Below are 23,279 nucleotides of genomic sequence, written 5' to 3'. Positions count from 1 at the left end.
AGGACTCAGGGTGATTTAGGTTGCCTGGTTATCATTGAGATGTAACTTCTGTGCCAAGTTTTAAGGAGGAAGCTCATCAATGAAAATTGGGACTTCTGAGTTGTAACCAGATGGTTGCATTCCTGATACATCTGTAGTTTTGTTTAACAGTGCATTGTAAATTTGAGTAGTGTCATTTATCAATATAGGCAAGTGTTGTGGGAGAGATTTGAAGGCATTCCAGCTTGTCTTTGTTTCTTTTTGTCAATTCATATTGACAAAAGTGTTTGTCTGAAATTCCGGTGTGGAATTTTTCAACACTCACATAATTTGAACAAGAAATTTGCTTTTTATTCATATGTCAGTTTAATTGTATCCATGTTTTCAAAGCAGAAGAGGCTGCAAATGTCATGATTAATTTACAAAAAAACTTTTTAATGCTGTTTTGATGAATATTTGTTAACTATTCCCATTAATTTCAGGTATAAAAACATGGTCTGTCAGATGTCAGTCTGCTTGGCTCATGAAAGGAGTAGCTTTTTCATGATATTTTTAAGAGATTAGTTCAGTTATTGTTGATATCAGTGCATAAGTTTAAGACATTTTCAAGCCAGACAGCAGGAAAAGAACATACATTACATGAATACAGGAACTTGCAGTGAAACTACCACAGTACAGTCCCAGTCCTCTCTTGTACTGACCAAGGTGAGTAGAGGAAGAAGGAAGTGCAGGAGAAGATGCCAAAGTTAAGCTATGTGTACTGAAAAAAACTGTCTGTTAGTGGTGCTGTCAAGTTTTTAGTTTTAGTTTTGTGGGTTTTGGGGAAAGAGGGAATGTTGGTTTTTTTTTTTATTTTGTTTTATTTTGGTTTGGTTTTTTGTTTGGTTGGTGTTTGTTTGTTTTGGAATTTTTTGGTATCTAATTTTAGAATTTTTAAGCAGCACTTGGAAAGAGCAAATTGCCAAAATTTGTGTAGAAAGTTAGGAAATACAAACATCAAATTATGTCTAGCAAGCATGTGTTGCTTTGCCTAACCACAGACTAGGGATGAAGTCCAAAGCCTCTCCCCCAGAAGTGCTCTGAAAGAAACCTGGCACTGCAAGCCCTGCAGTGCCCAGAGCAGGTAAACAAACCTTTGCATATGATACATTAAGAGCTAAGTGCCTACAGAACAATGCAAACCCCAGAAATAATTGAAATTGTGGTGAGATTAAAAAATAGCAACAAAACCCAAACCAGTCTGGTGTGCTCCGTCTCATCTGCTTCATCAGCAGTGGTGTCTGTCCAGATGTAACACAGGCAGCACATTGCACATGTGGAGACATACACATGTAATTGGTGAAACGGAGCTTCTTTCTAGTGATAACTTGGTGAGGCTGTTTATCTTCGAACTCTTGACTTACATTGGTGGAAACACCAATCCTGTGTTGGTCATACCTGTCAGGCAGTGTTGGAGGGTCTGGGTGATCTGTAGGGGAAGAGGCCAGGGAAACATCCCCTGCCCCATTCTGCAAACCAGCTTTGGCCTTTGGCTGCAGCATTCAGTAAGTTGCTAGCCAACCCACATACTGCTTTTCCTGAATTTCTGTTTGTATCTCCATTTGTTAGAGACAGCAGGGAATGCTGGTGGTCTTGATGGCTTTTTTGAGACCTCAGTTTGGGTCACTTTCTGAGGAAGGTTTTTTTTAATGACGTGACGTTTTAGTTTGAGTAGCAAAATGCCATTAAAAGGACAAAGTCAAACCTGCAGAAGTTTAGAGCTTTCAGAAATGGAGTTTTGTGAGCAATCCTCTGGTAACTCTTGTGTTAAGAAAACTGTTTAATTACTTGATAATGTAAATTTTACCCCAAGGTCTCTGCATAGATCAAGTGCTTAGTTATGACTGATACACTACTCAATGTTATTCTCTTTTTATTCAGCCTTTGGCTCCCTGCCTTAAAAATGCTCCTTGCAGAAGGTGAGAAAAAAGGTTTCTCTAAGGACTAGTTGTTGATGCTATTACTGCAGTGTTTGCTTTAAAATTCACAAAGCTGCTGTGTGACAGCAAGACCTAAAATGTTGTAAGAAATGGAGCTGCCCTGTGGAAGAATGAGGTTTAAGAGAAGTGTTCCATAATTAGTGCTGCTTGTCAAGTAGTTGGAATTGAATTTTTTCCCCATGTTCAGTATCATATTTATCACTTGGCAATAATCAAAGCAGAATTTGCATTGCCAAAACTGTAATTATGATTTGGCAGCTCATCTGTAAAACAGGTCCAGAGGTTTTCAGTCAGACCCCAAACCAGAAAGTACATAGTTCACCAATTGAAAAGGATTGGATTAAGTAATTGCACCATAGATGACTTTTTTCCCCTCAAAACTGGTGGAGTAGCTGTTCCAGAAACTGCAGACTGTCCTTCATGTTCCTTATTCTGTGTGCCCATTTATATCTACCAGGTTTTACAATGAATGGGACAGAGATTATGTAAATAACCCTTCCAGCTGAACATTCCCCAGAGTGAATCCATTCTGCACACTGAATGAGTCAGAGGTCATATGGGGAGCATGGTGTGCAATCATGGAATTGAGAGCAGGACCTCACAGGCAGGAAGAGCCAAGTGATACAGTAATTGCATGGACAGCCTCTTCCAATCTGAGATTAAACATTCTTTTAAGGCCCCGTGACTTAACTTTATAGTGTTTAAACAAACCAAAAAAGCCTTCAAAAGCCGAATGCCATCATGAGATGCATCAGTATTCACAGAACTCATGAGATGACTGCAGGTGAGGCACTGGCACAGGGAGTTTGCCCTCACAGGGCAGTGAAATGCTTCCCTGGGCTGTGCTTGGGTCTTGCTCACCACAGATGTTCCTGCCCTTTGTGCACTGACAGCCTAGCTTTGCTCCTTCCTCTGCCTGGAGCTGTCCCACTGTATTTTCTCCTCAGTCACACTTCTCACTTCCTTAGTACCTTGTCTCATATTTTTCATCTTGTCTCCCCCTCTCTTCTGCCTCCAGTCTCTCCCCTTTCTACTTAGTTCCTTGCTTCTTTGCAGTTTCTTCCAGTTTCACTTTATTCTTCTCAATGCCTTCTTCAGCTGACTTGCTCATCTCTTGAATGTCAGTCCCCAGATTTATCTGTTTTTCGAAACTATTCCATGCATGTTAGGTACAGGCTCAAGTGGTTATTAAAGACAGAAGAGAGATTTTTTATTTTCAGTCCTTGCCCTATTACAGACCTCAGGAGCACTTTCCAATAACAGCTGGAAAGCTGCTCAGCCTCTTTGAGCCTCAGGTATGGAGCACACTTGTGAACAGATTGTTCCTCCAGGTTAGATGCAAAACTTTAACAAGTTTTGATTGGAAGTGTACAAAGAACATTATCAGCATTATTTTTAAAATTCTTGTGGCCTGACTATACTTGAGTGGATTTCCATAGAAAAAGCAGAGGGTGTATTCTTGACAAAAAACCCATTTTCCTGGCTGACATAATTTCAATCATTAAAATAGAATGGGCAGTTACATTAGGAAAAAAAAAGTCAGAAATATGGCAGCATGGGAAAAAATAAAACACTTTTTCCTTTTGTTTTCCTTTGGGCTCATTCTGGGATGAAATGCTTCAGTCAAAAAAGGAAAGACTAAAACAGATAACAGGAGTGGAAAGTTTTAGTCTGAGAGGCTAAAGTTGGACAAACTCATCAGTAAATGGACAGTGCTACCAGCTGCAGCTATATTAAACCATTCTAAAATAAGACAAATGTATCTGCCAGTTGGTTTGAAGTGCTTTTTTTCTTTTTCTTTGAAGTGTATGACCTAGGAGGAAAGAATATATCACAGAAACAGTTTAAATGTGTGTTCTATCAGAAACTCATTTTTGATGGAAACATGAACTCTAAAATCTGAATAATGCTGCAATTTCTGTTTCCAGACTGGGTTCCTGCAAGCTCAGAGTTGTTTTTAAGTTGCATTTACGTTGCTCTAAAGGTGTTCACTTTTTGTGGAAAATAAATTGTTCTTCATCCTAGATTTTTTTTTTCTAACAAAAATGAACAAAATAAATTGTCCCAACAGACTTATTTCAAATTCCCCCTGGTTGTAGTAACAGCTGTACATTTGCCTGTATGCTTCTGTCTCATGTAGCACCACACTGACATTTCTGTTGCCTGGCTGTTACTTAGACTAGAGCTCATTCTCTAAAAATATTGTGATTACTGCTGTAGTATGAATTTTTAATTAAAAAGTAGATTATCGTGGAAATACCAATCAGAAACTTCCTTAACCTTTTAGTCCTCCTGCCGGAACCATTCAGGTGGTGCCTCCTCCCACACAACGAGCAGTCATTTAAATGGAATGCATGAAATTGAGTTTCCATTGAAGTTGATTGGGCTTTCGTAGAGAAAACTGCTGGAGGATTACTCCTGCCCACTGCTGAAGCTGGTAGAATGAGAGTCACATAAAAACTGCTCCCCAGAAAGAACAGGCAGCTCCAAGAACAAAACTCTATAAAAATGTAATAAAATACTGCTGGAAACCCTAGAGTAGATGTCATAGCACAGTGGCATAATTTCCTACAAACCATGAGGACTAGATACATCAACTTTGCTTGAAGTTTGTAAACTTTACTAAAGATGGATCAGGCATGAGTTTGTCTCAGGGTCTTTCATAGCTGATTTTGGTGGTGCCTTCCAGAGAGAGTTTTGGAGTGGCTGATATTTCTAGTATAAAGAAGGCTATTGCTAGTATATGAAAGCAACTATTCTTAGTACATAAACCTCCCATGTTCTGAGAAGGACTAATAAAACATGTTCCATTTTGCAGGTGTATTTGAATAATGTAGACAGATGAGACAATACAAGATGATGAAGCTGAAAGCTTCCATGTTAAGGCATTCTTCATTTGAACAAGACTGTGTGAAATGGAAGTAGCTTTTCATTGATTTCCCATTAAATGGGGCAATAGCTTGCACTTTAGGCACCCTGAGCACTGTGTAGTGTTTCTATAAACAGGTATTTGATTGGAGGGATTCTTGTATATGTGGGATTTTTTTTTATGCAACATATTTATATAGAAAGGTGATAGCCCTGCTGAGAGTGGGAACAGCAGTACAAAGCAGTTATGATTTCTGCTGCAAATGGCAAGCTTTTGATGTTTGCTTGGGAGCATGGAAGGAGTATTCTGTGTAAACTCCAATCTCCATACTGAAGTAGCTCTTTGCTCAGGAGCCTGGGTACTAAATGAAATTTGGGACTCTAAAGTAGTAACTATATTTAAAAAACCCCCAACTTTAAAGAGACCAGTCATCTGGTCTTTTGCTGGATCAAAAAAGACTAGCAACAGTCTTCAGTGTGCAGGTGTGAGTTGACATAGGCCTGACTTTCAGGATGTACTTGTGTATTGCTTTACAGCAGATAATGCTCTGTTCCAGCATGGTCTGTTTCCAGCATTTGCCTTCCATTTTCTAACTGCTCAACTTCCATCTCATAGAAACCATTTATTGTTTCTCAGAATTTTTTGGTTGGTTGGTTACTTAGTTTTTTTTGGAATAGTATTTGTAAAATTTCAGCATTAAACATGGCTGGAGTATTTTCTTGACACATTTTTGGTATTGCTGAGGAAATGTACTGTTAATTTTCCTATTATAGCTCCTTGATTAGCCCCTCCTAAGGTAGTAGTTCCAAATGTTTCCAGTTGTGCACATTAGGTCATTGGAGATGCTTTGTGTGGGATGGATGAGTGACTAAGATTTTATTTAAAACCAAAGCTGGACTTGAATCTTTTACAAGTTGCTGTAAATCTGAAATAAAATAAGTTATTTCGGTTTAATCAGAAGGCTCTGTCAGTGAGAATTTAAAAAGAAAAAAAGCCACAAACCTGTGAAGTTAAGCAGAAATACTTCTTTTTCCATCTGTTTGGTTGAGCTTTCTTCCCCATTATTAGACAGACTGCATTTTCAGATGTAAAGTGCTACAGAATGGAAAAAATATAAAGCAGTAATAGATGCACTTGCCACATTATGCATTAATGCCTTATGTGTGTGATAGATTGCAGCTAATAAAGATCAGGTTTGGGGAGCACTTCAAAGACTTTTCTTGTTAAATTCAGAGGGCGTTCTTGTTGCAGAGCTGAAATATTGATGGCAAGAAGCATTCTGAAATTGCAGGCTGAGAGGGAGCAGCTCCTGGCCCGTGGCAGTGCAGGCACAGGGGGCTGGGGCGGGCAGGCTCCCCATGGCTCTGCCAAGGCCCATCTTCCTTGGTCCAAACACCAGCTCAGTGCTCCCTGCGTGGGATCGGGTAGAAGTACATTGATTTTGTGTTGTGCACACACCTAACTGAGGGCTTTACCAGCCCTTGAAAGGAGTGAGGGGGAACAGGAAGGCTGCAATGCCCTGTGGCTGCCATGGGTTCTGCAGGGCCTGGGGGCTGTGGGTAGTGCAGCCCACTGGAGTTTACAGGGGCTGTCATTACTCTGCTGGTCTGCACTGCAGCAGACACCGAGGTGTAAATTCATGGCTTGAGGCAGTGCAGAGTCTGCCAGTACAGGTGCTCCTTCCTCATAAACTTGTGCAGATACCACTGCATTCCCAGATGGAAATTCTCATTGCATGTCAGGCCAGACATTTTCAGAGCACTGTCTGTGGCTGTGCGCTGTAACCAGAGCTGGCTAGCACTATTTTTACTGTAGAGCTGTTCTTCACATGCGTTTTAAAGTTTCTTGCACATTTTGGTTTTTCAGGAGCATCAGTTCCATTTGAATGGTGTCTGGTATTTTGTGCCTCAGATATCTAGACACATTTAATATGCCTTATATACATTTTTTTCTTGGTTGGCAGACAGTTGTCTTTATGTTCTCTTACCATTTTATAAAATTAGAACTTTTGTGGAAATAAGTGTCTCCAGGATTTTAAATAGATCCTTTTTCTCTTTCAGTGTGTGTTCAGCTGAACAAAACTAGGTTGCCTTGATTTGAGGTACTACCTATGTGGGAAGCACAATCCTTGGCTATCAAAGGATAGCCTTGGTTATCAAAGAGAAACAGCTTAGCTGGAAAATTAACATGTGAAGGACCATGCACTCCACTTTCTTACATGGACTTGAAACTTCTGTAGGTTTCAGGAGAAACACCAGCAGTTCAGAGCAGAAGTTTCAAAGTTCACTGCAGATGTGGTGGTTTGTTGTGTAAAGAATTGGAATTTATAGACTATGCATATTGAAGGACACAATACATTTAAGAGTAAGCTCTGCAAAGGAAAGAACAATTTTCAGATTACTGTTTCAGAAACAAGTATTTAAATTATTTTTCTTTGGAGGTGTGTTTTTCCTTTGGGATTCCAAAGGATGAATGTGATTCTATAGAACCACTACAGAAATGAAAACAAGGGTACAACTAGATTGTTTGGACTCAATTGAGCATGTAGTCTTGCACACAGAGAAAATATTAATTATGAATTATGTCTGAACCTGGAGGATCAAGAAGGGATATGGGGCCTTGGAAAAAGCATTTGCCAGTTACTGTAGGTCATAAGAATGAAGCATTGCCAAAAATCTTAGTCAATGTTTTAATTGCCTGTAGAGGTGGTTTCAGGACCAAATCAGCCCTTTACACATTTCCAGAAGTGTTATCTCAGCACAGCTTTGACACAGCTTTGCTAATGGCAGATGTGAGCCCACAGCTGGCAGACTGATAATTTTCTGGTGTTTTGCCAGCACTTCTTTAATTAAACCAAGTGTCAAGGATTTATTCAAAAGTGTGCTTTTCAAATGTTAACCAAAAGCTAAACAGCTAGCAGGGTGGTTTCTTTGTTTTAACTGTACTAGCAGGTCATTTTAAGAAAGCTCTAATGGTACATGACAAAGAGAATACTGTGTGATGCTGTCCCTCAGACTTCCATACCTGCATATTTCAGAAGAAACTGAGGCATAAATAAAGCCACTGTTTCCAAAGTACAAAGTTTCTATCAACAGCAGGCACAGTGCATTTCAGGAAGCTTGGCCTGAGGTCCAGCAAGGCAAAGGAACACTTCTAAAACGGACCCTTGAGTGCTGCTGCCTGGTCAGGGCAGTGCTGTGCTGCTGCTGGCGATTTCCTCACGCTCTGAAGGCACAGCAGGAAAAGCTGAGGTGACCTCTTTGAAACAGCTGAGTGCAAATGCAGCAGGAGCAGCTCTGAGACACCTTTCCCTGTGTGAAAATACCAATATCCAGCACTTTGAAGCACTTTGCTGAGTGCAGCCCCACGTGCTAAATTTATGTCATTGTGTTGTCCAAACAGCATAGTTAAAGTAGGTGAAAGATCATCTAAAAACATACAAAATTATTCATTCTAGATCCTGTATCTAATTTTGTAGTGCACAGCTGAAAGAACAATAATTTCAAAACCCTCTCCCAGCAGAGAGTATGTATTTCTAGATAATTTATATCTGCCTCTACATAAAGGAATCTGAGATTCATCTTAGTAGATGCAAAGTATACTTTTTGCTGCTTTGGCCTCCCTAGATCTGGTTTTAAAAGGACTCCCTTAACTCCCTCAGTAATCCCAGGACAAAGTTTTTGAGGAAAAAAAAAGAAATTCCAGATCTGTCACTAACAAAACCCTGTATCAAAGTCAACATTTTGTTTACCAAAACACTGTTCTCAAGTCTCCACCAGGCATCACGATTTTAATGCCTTAATGTTACTGAGGGGAAACTGAGGGAGAATCACACAGTAAGTTAAATATTACAGCAAAGTTCATTCCAAAAGTCTCTAGGAAATTTTGGAAAGAGATCTGGGCTGTTTAAATCCTAGCAGTCTGGCTTAGCCAGAGAACATTCTTCACCTGCAGCCATGCCAACATGCCTGCTGCTTCCAGCACACTGCCCTTGGCTGGCAGAGCTGCGGGTGGTGCTGCAGCCCCAGGGCCGTGTCCTGGCTGGTGCTGCAGCCCCAGGGCTGTGTCCTGGCTGGTGCTGCTGTCCCAGTTCTCCCATGGATGCTGGGAAGCCCATGGTGAACCCTGCAAGGGACAACTGTTAGACACTGGAAATAGGAGTTGGCTTTGGGCTTGCCATCTTCTCATCACAGATGCTTGTTGCTGTATTTTAGGAGTTTTAGTCTAGATATGACAGAAATAGTAATTAAATTGAAGTGTAAAAATAGCTTGTGCTCTCAGGGAATAAATAAAACGTGAGGATCTACAGGAGCCCCTAAACTGAAGCTTCACTTTTCATTGTACAGGATAATACTTTTATTTTAGTGGTTTTCTGCCTACGAAAGTGCTAAAAAGCCAGAGAGGCCAAGAGGCAGTGCCTGGCACTCTTAGGTCTTCTGAGAAAGGCTCAAGGATTTAATTTTCAGGGAGGCTGAGCTGTAGGCAGCATAAAACTGTCATTGCATTCAGCTGTGCATTAACAATTTAGGTGGGGCTGGTAAATGGTGCATAGATGTTAACTAGGATATACATATAGAGTATAATATAACTCTTAAGCCTTGGTGATTCATGGACTGTAGTAATTTTGCCTACTTGTACTTCATAGCTAAAGAATATTTTAGTAGACATCAAAAATATAAATGAACATAATCTGTATCAAGAACAAAGCAAAGTGTTTTTGCAAATCAGATTGCTCAAATTTTTCCTCAAAATGTTATATTGCAGTTAAACCTTGAATGAAATAAAGGAAGGACAACTGAGTTGGGGCTTCTAAATTATCAGGGATGTTCTGAGTTAGCCTGTTCTTGTGATTTTTGCTTGAGCCACACAGAGTTCAGTGTATTTGTCTGTTCTTGGTCCTGCTTTGAAGCACTGAGGTCTCTGTCTTGTGGGCAATAGGTTTAAAAACAGAAATTGTAGCTATATGAAAAAGGTCTTAGAAGGGATGGTGTCACTATTTGTTGGCAACAGCAATGAATATTTTGATATTTTTACTCATACATTGCCTGCAGTTGGTATGAGCAGGGTGTACAGGAAATGGTTTATGAGCCAGAAATACTGGTACACGAGAGCATGAGCTCAAGGGTCAGAAAAGGAAAAACAAGAAGCAACTAAACTTCACAATAGGCTGGTAGAAAACGTGTGCCAAAAAAAAAGGGAAAAGCATTCCAGAAAGAAACCCTTGAGGCTGCCTTCTTGGCTGGTACAAACTGATGTTTGTTCTGCTGTAATTTAGTGTAGTGGCCTTAATGTATGCCAGCTCAGGTTCTGTCCCTTCACCTTTAGGATATGTGCAATAATTGGTTTCTGTGAAAAATACATTTCCTTGCCTGGGATGGTGGTTGTGCTGAATAAGTGTTCTGCATTGCTGTGCCACACACAGAAGGAGCTGTGCTTCAACTGTGGGAATATAGCTTTGCTTTCTGCATTTGGCACTAGAAAGGCTTTTAGTCCCACCCTTTCAGTGTGGTGGTTCGTAGTCCTATTTTCAGGGAAGGCTTTTTGTTTGTTTGTTTTTGGGTTTTTTTGGGTTTTGTGGGGTTTTAATTTTTATTAGAGGGTTTGTTGAAAAAAGCAGTATTTGCCTGTACTTGGAGATCTCAGAAGGGTGGGCGAAGAGGCACAGATGGCTGCTTGGCCAGAAACTGTGTTTATTCTAGAAGATTTGTTAGCATGATTTTAGTAGAAGATAAAGTAGTCCATGAACCTTCCCCTGGGCATGTCTTTGGTACAGTTTATAGCCCACTTGCAAACTCTTGACTGTGGCATCTCTTTGATCCAGTTACAAGCATCTTCTGAGGGAGATGGTGGATACAAAGCAAGAACTCCTCTGGGACCTCTGATGTGCCTGGCTTCCCCAGCAGACAACCAGTCTTTCCTACTATACAGGCATAAGAGAACTGACTTGCAGTTGCAACAGCAGCTGTTCTTAGTGATTCTCTTCTGTTCCCTTTGAAAACACAGTTATTTAGCCATGCTGTTTTCATGTAATGTTATCTCCAGCTTTCCATTGATATCTGTCATCTAGAAAAAATATTCTGCGGTTCTAGCTAAGTACTTAAAGTGAATTCTACTGGTTTTGAATAGTATTCTTAGTAGTAATTTTTATTATCTAAAGGCTATGCAAAAAATTGCATCTGTGCCCAAATCTTGCCTATTTTGTCCAGGCATAGAAATTGTGCTAATTAACTCCCTGCATTTGGTAGAAGCCTTTCTCCCCTTTGTATGTGCCCACACACAGAGTAAACTTCTGCTGTAACTGCAGTGAGGATTCAGGCAGAACAAAGTCATTTAGTATTTAACTTGTATTTGCTTTTGAAATCAACTTCACATGCAAGCAAGGCTGCTGTGCCAAAGGTGTGCATTGCAGGTGACCTAAGGGAGGATGCCACTTCCACCTGTAACACCTGCCCTGCCTCAATACCTGTGTGTGCACATGTGCTTGTATAAAAGCAGCTCTTTGTTTGCAAAACTCCTGTACCAAATCCTGAGTTGTAGGAGCTCAGGATCTGAAGGCATGCCTTGAAATGCAAAGTCATGCAGTGACTGTAATAAGCAGCCTGTAGAAATACAAAAGGAAAAGTGGAAATATGGTATGGAAGCATAAGATGAGAATAAGCTGCTGTGGTGAACTTTTAATAAGTTATGGAAGCATGCACATTGAGTATTTCAACTCTGTTGAATCTGAGCCCAAAACATTAATAATGAAATATGTGAAGCTGTTGTGAAAAGGAAGTAATTCTAATCTAATATTGAATTTATCTTGAAGTGTTGTGCTGTTGCTGAGGAAAATGACAGCTCAATAGAAGCTTTAATTTGTTTTTTTTTTTAATGGAACTGTTGCTCCATTAACTTCACAAATGAATTTTCTTCAACAGGCACTTTTGATACTGTTACTTAACAGCACAGCTTGTTACCTGTTTTTAAGAAGTCTCCTGATGTTCATATTATTCATCTGGATTAGAGTTTTGCAATGCCTTCACTAACCTTCTAAAGTTCTATAATAGGAAGGCAAAAATAACTTTGCTGTTGATTATAATGCTACTTTTTTTTTTTTTTTTTAATCTAAACAGATGTGTCCTGAAAGCAGCAGGAATATTAGAGAGGTACAGTGTGCATCATACAATAACAAGCCATTTATGGGTCGATTTTATGAATGGGAACCTTTTGCAGAAGGTAAGGGAAAACAACTTGGTTTTGCATTATTATACAGATTGTGTTTTGGAAAGGCAGATGTGATTTTTACTTAATGGGAGCCATCAGGCAGCTTTGATCCACAGCTGATGTTCCCTATTTTTACAGCTGGACATGAGTCAGTGCAGATGAAGGTAGGTTTATATCTGACACCCAGGTAGATCTGATAATGGTTGTTTCTATTGTCTCAGTGCTGCTCTTATCTGCTGTGGGCAAAGTGAGGAGTGGCAGAGCTGCACCTCTTTATCTCCAACTATGATCATTCAGTGTATGCTGTTTCTAGTTAAAGCCACGTTTGGCTTTGTGAAAAGGAAGTTTCAGAGCTATACAACTGTGGCACTCTGTACCATGCATTCAGGCAGAGCAGGGAGCCAGGTGCCCCAGCAAGCAGAAGGCACATTCTGCAGGCAGCACTGCTTCTAAAGGTGGCCCTGAAGAGTTATGATGTATTAGCTTTGATGCAGCCCTTTTCAAACCCCAGCTGAGAGGACCCAGCCAGTGCTGAGGCAGCTCAGCCCACCTCCCTCTCCTTGCTTCCTACACAGCAGCTTTGACTCACTCCATCTTTTGCCAGGAAGGATGAATCAGGGGATCTAGAACATGCCATGATAATTTCTTTTTCCCTCTCCTGCATAGCACAGCTTGCTCCTAATGTTTATACTGGATCAAGAAGGGCAGTTAAACTGTAATTTACAGCACTGTCTTGCTGGTGAGTTAAGTGTGATTATTGTTGTTTTTAAAAAATACACATATTTTTATTTCTCCCTTGTTCAGATTGGTGCAGCTGCATTTCTAACCCATTTTATTTGCTGCTGCTCCAACAGAAACTTTTGTCTTTATTAAAAAAGTCATATTTGAAGGGCTATAAACCCTATGAATGTAGAGTATTTAATGAAAAAACCTGGTTTGTGTGTGAGAATCAATAGCACATGATGACTTTAAGGGCAGGATTTACTGAGGAAGGATCCAGTTGTGGCAGAGGGAAAACATCACAGTGATGTAACCATAACACCTGTAAGGAAGTTTAAAAACATAATTAATGTTTTAATCATACTGATAATTGAACTCTTTTAATTTGAAATATTAAGTTCAGTTAACTTTCATTTTCAATTGTGATGAAAAATTCATAACCTTTTGATGGCTGGATAAAACAATCTATTGAAAAGAGAGAACCTGTTGGTGGATTGAAAAGGGTAACTGGGGGGATGTGGCCACAGGAGTCACTCTTACTGAAAAAAGGCTGCATTTGTTGAAAGGAGGGGGACAGCTGCAGACTTTTCTGTCAGAAATTCTCTGTAAGGTTAAATATGGAATAAAGTCCTCTTAGGAGAACCTGTGCCTGATATTTTGTCTTCAGGAGGATACCTGGATAGTCTCGTTAATCGAGAATTCATCATCAAATGCAGTATTTCCAAATCAACAACTGCAAAAAATCTCAGTCAGCTCCAGACCCTCTTGCTTTGACTTCTGTTTGAAAATGTCAGCCAGGTATGTGTAATAAACAGCCTTCTAAGCAGCAGTCCCAGCCAGCCTGGCTTTCTGTTCCAGCTGGTAGAGTTACCCCTGTGCAGGCACAGGCACCGTGAGCTCTGCTCTCTGCAGGGACTTTGGCCTTTACTGGCCTGGTTGCTCTGCAGAATGGTGACCAGTCAGGGCTGCCCCCCAAGTGTGTAAAACTTCAAAGAGCTAAAAATGTGTTCTTTGGGGGCTTGGCTTTTTTCTTCCTAAGTGAAGGAAATTATAAGGAGAAAAATACTGCATTTGAGCAATTTAGTTTTCTTAGAGAAAAGTAGAGTTTTTGCAAATCAGAGCTTGGTCCGCTGAAAGTCAGACATGATTTACTCCTAACAGATATTGAGGCTCTTCCCTCAAAGTAATGCAAATGTTAAATTTAAATGGAAATAATTATGTTAATTTTTTGTTTGTTTTGTTATTTTACAGTGGATTTTTAATGGAAAGTTTTCTAAAATGCATGCTTGACCAAGCATAGCCTCCAAATGATATTTTGGTTTGCTTTTTGTTGTAAACAAATCAGCTTTAGTTTCAGAGCTCCCCTTTCAGGTGACTGCAGGCCATTTACTGCCCAGGAATGCTGGCTGTTCCCAGTGTGTGTGATTTTACATGTGCAGCTGTGGCTTGTGTTGGGGCTGGCTGCATGTTGGCTCTGGAGGCAATAGCAGGAGCGGGGACGTGGCTCGGGGATCATCCCAGCGCTGTCTGTACACTTGATTCAGTTCCACTCGGTAAAGTCAAGATGTCTTTGGCTCCAAGTGCTGCATGAAGCCAGCCGAGTTTCTAGGAGCAGAGCCACGCTCAGATCTCGGGAGCAGCTGAAGAGCTGCTGCTGGCAGCCAGGCCTGGAGGCCGGAGGGCTGCGCGGAGCGGGAACGGAGCGGCCCCGTCCGTCCCCTCAGCGGCCCCGTCCGTCCCCTCAGCGGCCCCGTCCGTCCCCTCAGCGGCCCCGTCCCCGCTGGGTGCTCCGGGGGCTGCGCCTTCACCTGCTCCGGGCACAGCGGGCTCTGGCAGGCAGCAGGAGCTCTGCAAGGCCTGCAAGCCTTTCTTCCATTCCTTCCTTCTGACTGCCAGGCTTGGCTTGCTGCTGTGCCCTCCCTGTTGTGCTTGGTGCTGAGAGAGACAGGGATTTTTACAGAGCCTGAAACACCGTGTTGCTCCTGGGAGCAGAGTGGGAGTCAGGCTGAGTTTCAGCTGGAATGAAAGTTCCTGTAGCTGAAAGCAGGGTGTGTCAAATGGCACTGATGTCACTGCTGCATTTTCTGTGGGGGGAAAAATGTGTCCCCAGTGTCCCCCAGTGTTGTTGTTGCCAGACCTGACTACTGATGGGCACCACAAAGAGTGACTGAAAATCAGCTGGGCCAAGAGTCAGCACCCAGCCTTGTGACACGCCAGGAGGCAGTTTCAGCTGGCTTCTCTGTACTTGAAATGTATCAGAATCCAAGCATTGAATGAATGGAGGGATATTTGGTCAGTGTGGTTTTTCACACTGAACTTCAATGGTACTCTTTTCTCTAAAATGACACTCAGGTCAATACTCCATCCCTGAAGACTGTGCTGTTTTCAGAGGAGAACTCACTGTGCAGGTAAATCTGTACATGCTGTAAAATCATTTATCAGTTCACTTTTGTCTTAAAGTACCTTCTAGTAACCTGACGTCTAGCTAGAGATGTCTGCCTGCTACAGCTGGGATAAATATAACCTCAGAAGAAAATGAAATTTATGGCTTCCACCAGTGTCTAGTAAACTCTGCAACTTCAATACTTTGTGTCAGACAAGAGGTATTTAAAATTTAGTATGAATCAGTTTGGGCATTAAGATGGAGACTGAAGAGTAATGCAAAGCTGCAGCATTTATTGATTTGTGGTTTTTTTCTTGCTGGATTTTTAATAGCAGCCGTCACTCGTTCTGAATGACAAAATAGCTTCTAACACATCAAAATGTAGTGGCCCAACTCAAGATGTTAAAGTTGCTAAGAAACTTCTCGAGTTTGTGGCAATTGATGACACTGAAGGCACTGATTGAGGTCTGATTAATATGATTTATGTAATAATAAAATGGAAGAAAAGCCTAAGATCTCTTAAAAATCCTGGTGCAGTGCTGTGAGGTGCATGTAGCATCAAGCACTTTGGAGTAGCCAGGAGTCAGAGCGGAGGTTTGGGGAGTGCAGTTACCAGGATGATGCAGAAGCTCTTGGTGGGTCGTGGACAGTCAGATGTAGGGACAGAGCTGCTGTGCTGGTGTTTCAAGCTTGGGAGGTTGTGGCTCAGTGGCCTGGGCTCTGTGCAGACCATAAGGGTATAAGGGCTTGAGAGGAGAGCATTTATTCATTTCTAAAGTCTTGTCAATAAAATGTTTGTGGAGTATTTTCCATTCAGCAGTGGAATAGCAGAAAGCTGTTCCAAGGCCAAGCCTGACTATATTATGCTTGTATTTGGTGGTTTAGTGTGGGGTTTTTTTTTCTCCTCTTAGAATTGTGAGATATGTTTATAAACAAATTGTAGATATACATTGTTTATATGCACATTATTAGTTCAGTGTCCATTGCTGGCGTTCATTACATCTTGGTACAAAACCATTCTAGAAACACTGTGTAGGTTGATATATATGGAGAAATCTAACATTTGTGTCATCTGTTTATGCTAACTGGAAGTGGAACTTCAGTTTAGAGTACTCAGCGAATTGATTGTTGTGTATGGTCAGGAAGGTGGGGCCTGGTGTTTGTTTCCTGAGTGCCTGTGATCCTTGGCAGCGCAGTCCTTGAGACCCAAAGATAACTGAGTCCCAGTTTGTGAATGCCTGGCTTTCCCTGATTTGTGACTGCCAGCTCCTTGGGGCTCAGGAGAGGCTGTGCTGAGCTGCATTCTCCCAGCTTTCTGTGCAATTCTTGGACAGCCTAATGTTTTCACCCAGAGGACAAGAAGTCATCTCACTGTTATATTTATACTTTATCAATTAACTTACTTCTAGTTAGTGAACATACAGATATACATATATCTTGCAACTATATATGTATATATGCATATATACTGGGAATCTATACACAGTATCTCTAGAAATAATCCAGCTGTGCTGAGGTTCACGCAGCTGCAAGTTATTATATTCAATGAGGCAGCTGCTTGAAGTCTTCATTTCTCATTGCAGCAGACCACACTTCTCTGCTTCTCTTTTGCCTCCACCTGTTAGAAATTTCTGATTGCTTCTATTCCAGTCTGTGGCTAGTTGTTCTTTACAGTGCATGTCCTTTAATTGCATGCACTTTATTTCCTAAAACAATTTGATTTTGCTTCTCCTGTTTTATGTGAAATGCTGTAGGCAGACAGATTCATCAATGAGGCATCAGACAGCTTTGGGAGACTTGAAATGTAATAAGTAGATAGTGTTTATTTCTAATTATTAGTTACAACTTAAATAGTGCCTGTGTCCATAATGATAGATACAAGACATCCTGAAGCACATACCTGTATTTACTGACAAGGGCTTAGGCACTATAGGCATAAAATCCTTCTTGAATTCTGATGGAATATGATCTTTGATTTCCTTCAGACTCAGTGGAAATCCTTTGTGAGGCAGTGAAATATCCATTTTCCACACGTTACTGAACATCCTATTTCACTTTTAACTGAAATGTTTTTGAAATATTGCTCACTTATGAGACTAGAATTCATTCAAATGCAGAACAAGAAGTTCACTTATACTATGTCCCTGTTTTCCCCTTTATTTATTGCTGGTTTGTGAATGGATCACAAGAGAAAGCACATGGAAGTTTGCATTTTTATAAGTATGGTTGTGGTAAAGTATCTGAGGCATTTCTTTGACTTCATCTATAAATCTGCTTCCTGAACATCTGTTGTGTTGAGCTTGACCTGGAAATTGTAAATATCCTGTGTATTACTGAAATATGTAACTACTTCTATAGAAACCTTTAATAAAAAAAATTGCTGAGATATTTATGTATATGGAAACCTAGTGCTTCCACATGGCAACTTACCTTTTATAGTTATTCTTGCTGTATCATTTTATTAATATACATATTTTGACTTGCATTTGTAAGAAGCTTAGTGATAGTAGAGCCTGGCTTTTACCTTTGATTCTGGGGTTTGTTACAATAATTAATAATGCATATGTATTTTTTAAGTGTACTGCTTTAAGCAGGGCCCACCATACTCTGGTGACTGAAATGAGCCATTTCCCTGTAGTGAATCACATGCAACACATGTAATGTTTTAATTCATTGTGCGTACTTTCATTTCCTCACTTTTCTACTTGCTGTTTGGAGGGGAAAGTGGGTTAAAGAGTGGTGAGAGCAAGAAATGAGTGTTTATAGATGGACACCTGGATGAGCCTCAAGAATGGGAAATGGTTGTTAGTGCCTTTAGGAAAATGGGAAATTACATCCATCAAATATTGTCATTCAGCTGTAAATTCAAGACACTCTGAAGTGCAATGGAAGATAAACTGTGTAAACAGAATGTATTTGTAAGACAGGAAAGTGAGAGAAAGCAGACAGGTCATACAGGCCTTAGATAAATGTAGCCTGGGTTTGCTGTAAGAGAGGCACTGCCCTGTGTCCAGGTGACCAATATTTGCTGGTGTATTTTAGAGTTTCTGACCTGTCCAGTTGCATTAATTGTGAGTTGGGGAAATGTCCCAGGAAGAATGAAGCTCTCATTTCAAAGCACACTTTTTTTTAGTTCTTTTGGTTGGAACAGAAAGTTAAGGACAGATGTGGCTTTCAGGCTCAGATGTAGCAGCAAAATTGTATCCAGATTGTGTGGTACTGAAGATTCCTAGACTAGAACAGAATGCAGAAGGAAGATTTGTTATTTGCAAAGCATGTGTAGCAGTGAGTGGTGAAGATACCTTGATAAAATTTGTCTGTTTTATCTATTGGTGTCCCTTGAAACAAGATGCAGACATCCAATATTCGGAAATTAATTAAAACCAAAGACCTCCACCCCATAAATTGGAATCAGTGGAATGCTTTGATCCACAAAACACAAGCTATTGGCATTAAGCACTATGTAGCTTCAGCACAACTTTGTCAATGTCTGACTTGACTGTCAGGCAGTCTGCAATAAGTGGGGCTACATGAGTCAACAATAAATGAGCTCCTGTAATCAGCCTGTACCAGTCCTTATCTGTCTGTGCTTCTTACGTAGCTTCATTGTGTCCAGGGGCTGTGCAGAGCAGCCTAAAGCTTGCTGCAAGAGGATTTGGATCCCTTTGATTTGGGGAGAGTCTGAGTTGTGTGAAGGTGGGCAAGAGAGTACCCTGGAAACAGAGGCCTATTGGGGGTTGTGGATGTGATTATCCAGGAGTGAAAATCACCATTGAGCAAGGTTGCTTTAAATTAATGTACACTGAGAATTTAACCTGCCCTGGCAATTCCAGGGGGTTTGTCTCCATCTTTTCTGAGCCCTCTGCTTTGGAGCAAGCACAGCTTTCTCAGCAGCAAAACCTCTGCCATATATGAATAAGAAATAAAGATAATCAGCATTATCTCTCTTCTGTCAGTTCTCCCAAAGGTTATGTGGCAACCTACAGTCCTACCCACTGGAAAGATTAAAAAACTCTTTTGGAATCTCCATTTCACAAGATAAGGAAGAGAATGGGGACAAATGAAGATGTTGACAGTATTATTTCTCCCACTCTGCAGTGGATGGTTGCTGTGTCCCAGTAACTGTTACTGCATAATGAGTGCTGAGCTTTGGGATGCTTTGGTCTTGTTTGCTGCTATTGTCTACTGACTCCTGTTGTCCATGGGAAAAGCCCTCTGTTAAGCTTCAGAGACAAAATTTCACTCAAAAATTTGTCTTTGCTGTTGAATCAACATTCTAACTTCCCTTGAATTCCATATAGTAAAACACCTATGAAAGGAAGGTGTCCTGTCCTTACTCCTACACCTCTGGGGATATAAAAAATGATTCTTAGTCTGAATTCTCCTAAATCTGTTCTGTTTGGTTATAGATTCCTTTTGTAGCAGAGCCATGCAGGATCAGATGCTCTGAGCAGATGTATTTTACAGCTTGACAAGGAAATTATTTTGTATGAGTTCCATGTCTGTAGTCCTAGGAGTCCTTGTCAGGCAGATCTGCACAACCATTCCTTATAGCATGATGACAAGAATGGGGGGAAGCTTGGGGGTCACAGTATTCTGCAGGTGTGCTCTGCTTGCATGAACCCCAGTGATCCTGCTCTATCTCCCAAATTTATGAAATAGTCTGGAGAATAAAATGGAGCTGCAAGGTCAGGACTGTGTAATCATTTTAACATGTTTTGCATTAACTTTGGGGAGTATTGAATAAACAGGGCAACAGTTAAGCAAAGGATTATCAAGACATGTTCCATTTTTGTTGTTAAATGCATGAAATATTTATTCAACACATTCCTTGTACAATTCAGCACATTTCTTTTAGAATTTGCTGTTTTAAAAATCAAGTGAATACGCTATCTTTTTTCTTTTTTAATGTGTGGAAATGGTTTTTGTTGATTCAATTATGCATTTCAAAAGGTTTTCAATAGTTTCATAGTATTTTCCATATGTTCAATTTCAGAAAAGCTTTCACATGTATCTATTCCAGCCAAGAGCAATTGTCCTAATGTGGTGCTGTGTGTGTAGCAGGCTGCAGAGCTCCTAGTCAGGTTGCTGCTGAAGTTAAAGAAAAGCAATATAAATATAACTTTTTATAGGTCCTCATGGTATAAGAATTGTTCAGGTCAGCATGAGTTTTTCCCATTCACTCCAATGGCTTTTGAATGAGGTAATTTAGAAAAAAATTCCACATGTAACTAAAAAAGTGAACAGAACTGAAGTCTGATCCTGAAAAACTTAGTTGCATGCTGATAATATCCAGATTTCTTTGTTTTCAGAGAATTGGTATGCACATAATTCCATGGAGGCTCAGGAACTCGCTAGAAATTTTCAGTTTCTTTGAAAAATGATGAGTTCAAAGAGTGCACCTGCAGCTCTACTCTGCTCAAAAGTTCAGGGAGCAGAGTTGGGCAAGGTTCTCTTGGGTGTGTGTGTGAGCAGGGACTCAGAAAAGTGACATAAACTTGGGATTTAGACTCTTCTTTCATTCTGTCAACAAGTTACAGGTACACAAAGAAGAGATTTAGGATCATCTCAGAGACCAAAGTCCTTTCCTTCTTTACCCCTCCCCAAAATGTGTGTGTCTGTTGTTTTACAGACTGTGGTCCTGAGTAATTAAAATGGTGACTAGAAATGAAACATTTATTCTACTGAACTTTTAAAGTACTGACAATTGTCCTAAAAAGGGAAAATAGTGCATGTATTTCTAGTGTGTAGAATTTCTAGTTCTAAAAAGCTCCAAGCACTGAAGTAATGGAGAAATAGAGAAATGAACTATAAAAGGGGTCTTAGTAAACAGAGACTTTCCCATCTCCTTTGGAGGACTGATTTCTTCTGAGTATGTTACATTATATTGAAAGAATTACATATTAAGATACTTTTCACTTAGAGTTTGTTCATTTTGAGCCAGTTCCAGTCTCAGCTAATATGAAAAAAAGCAATAACTTCAGAGAGACTCAAATGTGAATCTAAACATTTATGTTCACAGTTTCCATTTGTGTACTCAAAAATTCATTATGCATACTGTCAGTAGTAGAACTTGCGCTTTCCAGAAGATTTAGGTGTAAAATACTATTTTCTTAATGTAATTTCCATGGCATAATATGGGTTTCAGAAGTTAACAGCTACATATACTAAAAGGGTAGATATATAACAGGGTAGATATAGAGTAGGGTAGATCCATAGTTCTGGTTCCACTAAAATTTGTGGATTTTACCTGTTTAGCATTCTAAATACTTCTCAGTTTTGAAACTAAGTTTTGGGTGAGTCTAAAGTGTGGCCAAAGCCTTTGGTCATAGTTACCAACAGCAGTGTGGTGTGAGGTCACAGGTCAGAAGTTGTGGCTGGTTGAAAATTTTAGGGAGCCTGCTGGAGTCTGGAATTTGTTGGGTTTCTGATCTGGCCAGGCTGCTGCTGCTGTGTTTGCCTCCTTGGTGGCTTGGTGGTATTTGACATTGACAATGGTGTAGGGCACTTAAATCATGAGCAGATTTTGCCCAAAGGGAGAGATCCAGGCTGCCCCAGGTGTGGCTCTGATCACAGGGGCAGCCATTTCCTGGCACCCCTCGCTGCTGCAGGCTCAGCCCTGCCTGCAGGTTCCTGAAATCTGCTGCTGCTGCTGTCCCTGCTCTGGCCTGGGACAAACACAAGGTAAAGTTGTTTGCTTAAGCCTCTCCTGTTCTGATAAATCCACTGTCTGTGGGCTGTAGGAGAAGATTTGATGGTTTGTGTGTAGGAAAGAGAAGCTTAGTGCCTGTGGCTGCAGCTCAGGGCTGAGACTCACTGAGCCAGGCTTAGTTTGGAGTCACTGTGCAGGATTTTAAGAGGGGGAAGGGATGAGATGTTGTAAAGATAACCTTCTATAGAGGGTTCAAAAGGATTAAGGATTACAGTGTATTTTTTAATGTGGCATTCGTTTAAGAGCCCTCAGATTGACAATTTCCAACTTCATCTCACAGGCTTTCAAGGGAGCAGAGTTCAGAGCTCTCACTGGTGTTACTGTTTGCTAGAAAAATGAGGCTGCATATTAGTATGCATGTGGGTGCCTGTTGTACCTTATTAATTACATATTGGCATTTCTGTGTCTCTGGAGTGTTCTGGTAGTGTTTTGATGGAGTTACTTGGTAGTGCTGAGTGTTATGAAGGGAATGAAATGATTTTGCCAGTTTAGACAGTATAAGCAGTTGGACTGGCATTTATATACGCTCAATATTCCTTCTTGCTATGATGAATTACTATTTTCAAGGCAAGGAAACTCTTACCCACTGTGAAGAAAAAGCTTATAATATGGATGAACATCAGAAGAAAGAGATTCCCAGTGGTAGTATATAAAATGAAAAGCAGAACTGGCTTCTATTGTGCTCTGTTTCCATTAGACATCTTGGAAGTTTTATAAGTGTGGTGCATAATAAATATCTAAGCCACAGTTTGAGGTCTTTTACAAAGGACAGACAATTCTTGTTAATGTTTTTCTGGATCAGTCCTCACTCTTACACCCAGATTGATACAAATCTCTGGCATTTGTCCACCTAGTCAACTTGTGAATTTGTTAATTTACTTTCCATATTGCACTATGTAGCTCTGAATTTAAATCCAAACACCACAAATTTAAAATTGAATTTGAAAGAGCCAGAGAAACTGTGCATTAAATTTGCTCATATATCTACAAAGGGAGGAGATCTGCTTCTGCATAATTTTGGTCAGAGGCCTAAAACCAGAGGTGCAGCCTACTCTGGTTGGTTCTGCTGCAATAGTACAGTGATTCCTCTGGAGGGAGATCACAAAGAGCTAACTGTTTGGACCCATTTCACCACTGAGGTGAATATCAAGTATAAAAACAGAAACAGACCTCAAAAAGTAGAGCTTGATCTTTTTTCAGATGTAATAATATGAGTCTGGTGACATCATCAGATCTGAAAAGTAATGTAGACTTTTACTGTATTTTCTTTTCATTGCTCCAGTATAAATGTAACCCCATGTATGTAAAATGCATTATAGCAAATCCACAAGCAATTTCCTTCATTGTAACAAATACTGCATCTCATTAGAGCAAGACAAGCCCCCAGTTATGGCACAGAACATCTGCTTAATAATTTCAAGTTCCTCCAACTAT

At 40.4% G+C, this 23,279-nt stretch overlaps 1 protein-coding gene across 3 annotated transcripts in view; it reads left to right on the top strand.

The window, feature by feature from the left end:
* Positions 1 to 23,279, top strand: part of THSD4 (thrombospondin type 1 domain containing 4) — a 236,275-nt gene that overhangs the window by 54,207 nt on the left and 158,789 nt on the right. For all 3 annotated transcript variants that reach the window (XM_074549455.1, XM_074549454.1, XM_074549456.1), the window contains exon 6: positions 11,940 to 12,042. In XM_074549455.1, coding sequence (XP_074405556.1) covers positions 11,940 to 12,042 — 103 coding nt within the window. The remainder of the gene's footprint in view (positions 1 to 11,939; positions 12,043 to 23,279) is intronic.

The sequence above is a fragment of the Zonotrichia albicollis genome, chromosome 11 (genome assembly GCF_047830755.1).
Source record: "Zonotrichia albicollis isolate bZonAlb1 chromosome 11, bZonAlb1.hap1, whole genome shotgun sequence".
NCBI classification, from domain to species: domain Eukaryota; kingdom Metazoa; phylum Chordata; class Aves; order Passeriformes; family Passerellidae; genus Zonotrichia; species Zonotrichia albicollis.
The sequence above is the reverse complement of the archived record's forward strand: the minus strand, read 5'-3'. Positions and strand labels throughout refer to the sequence as shown.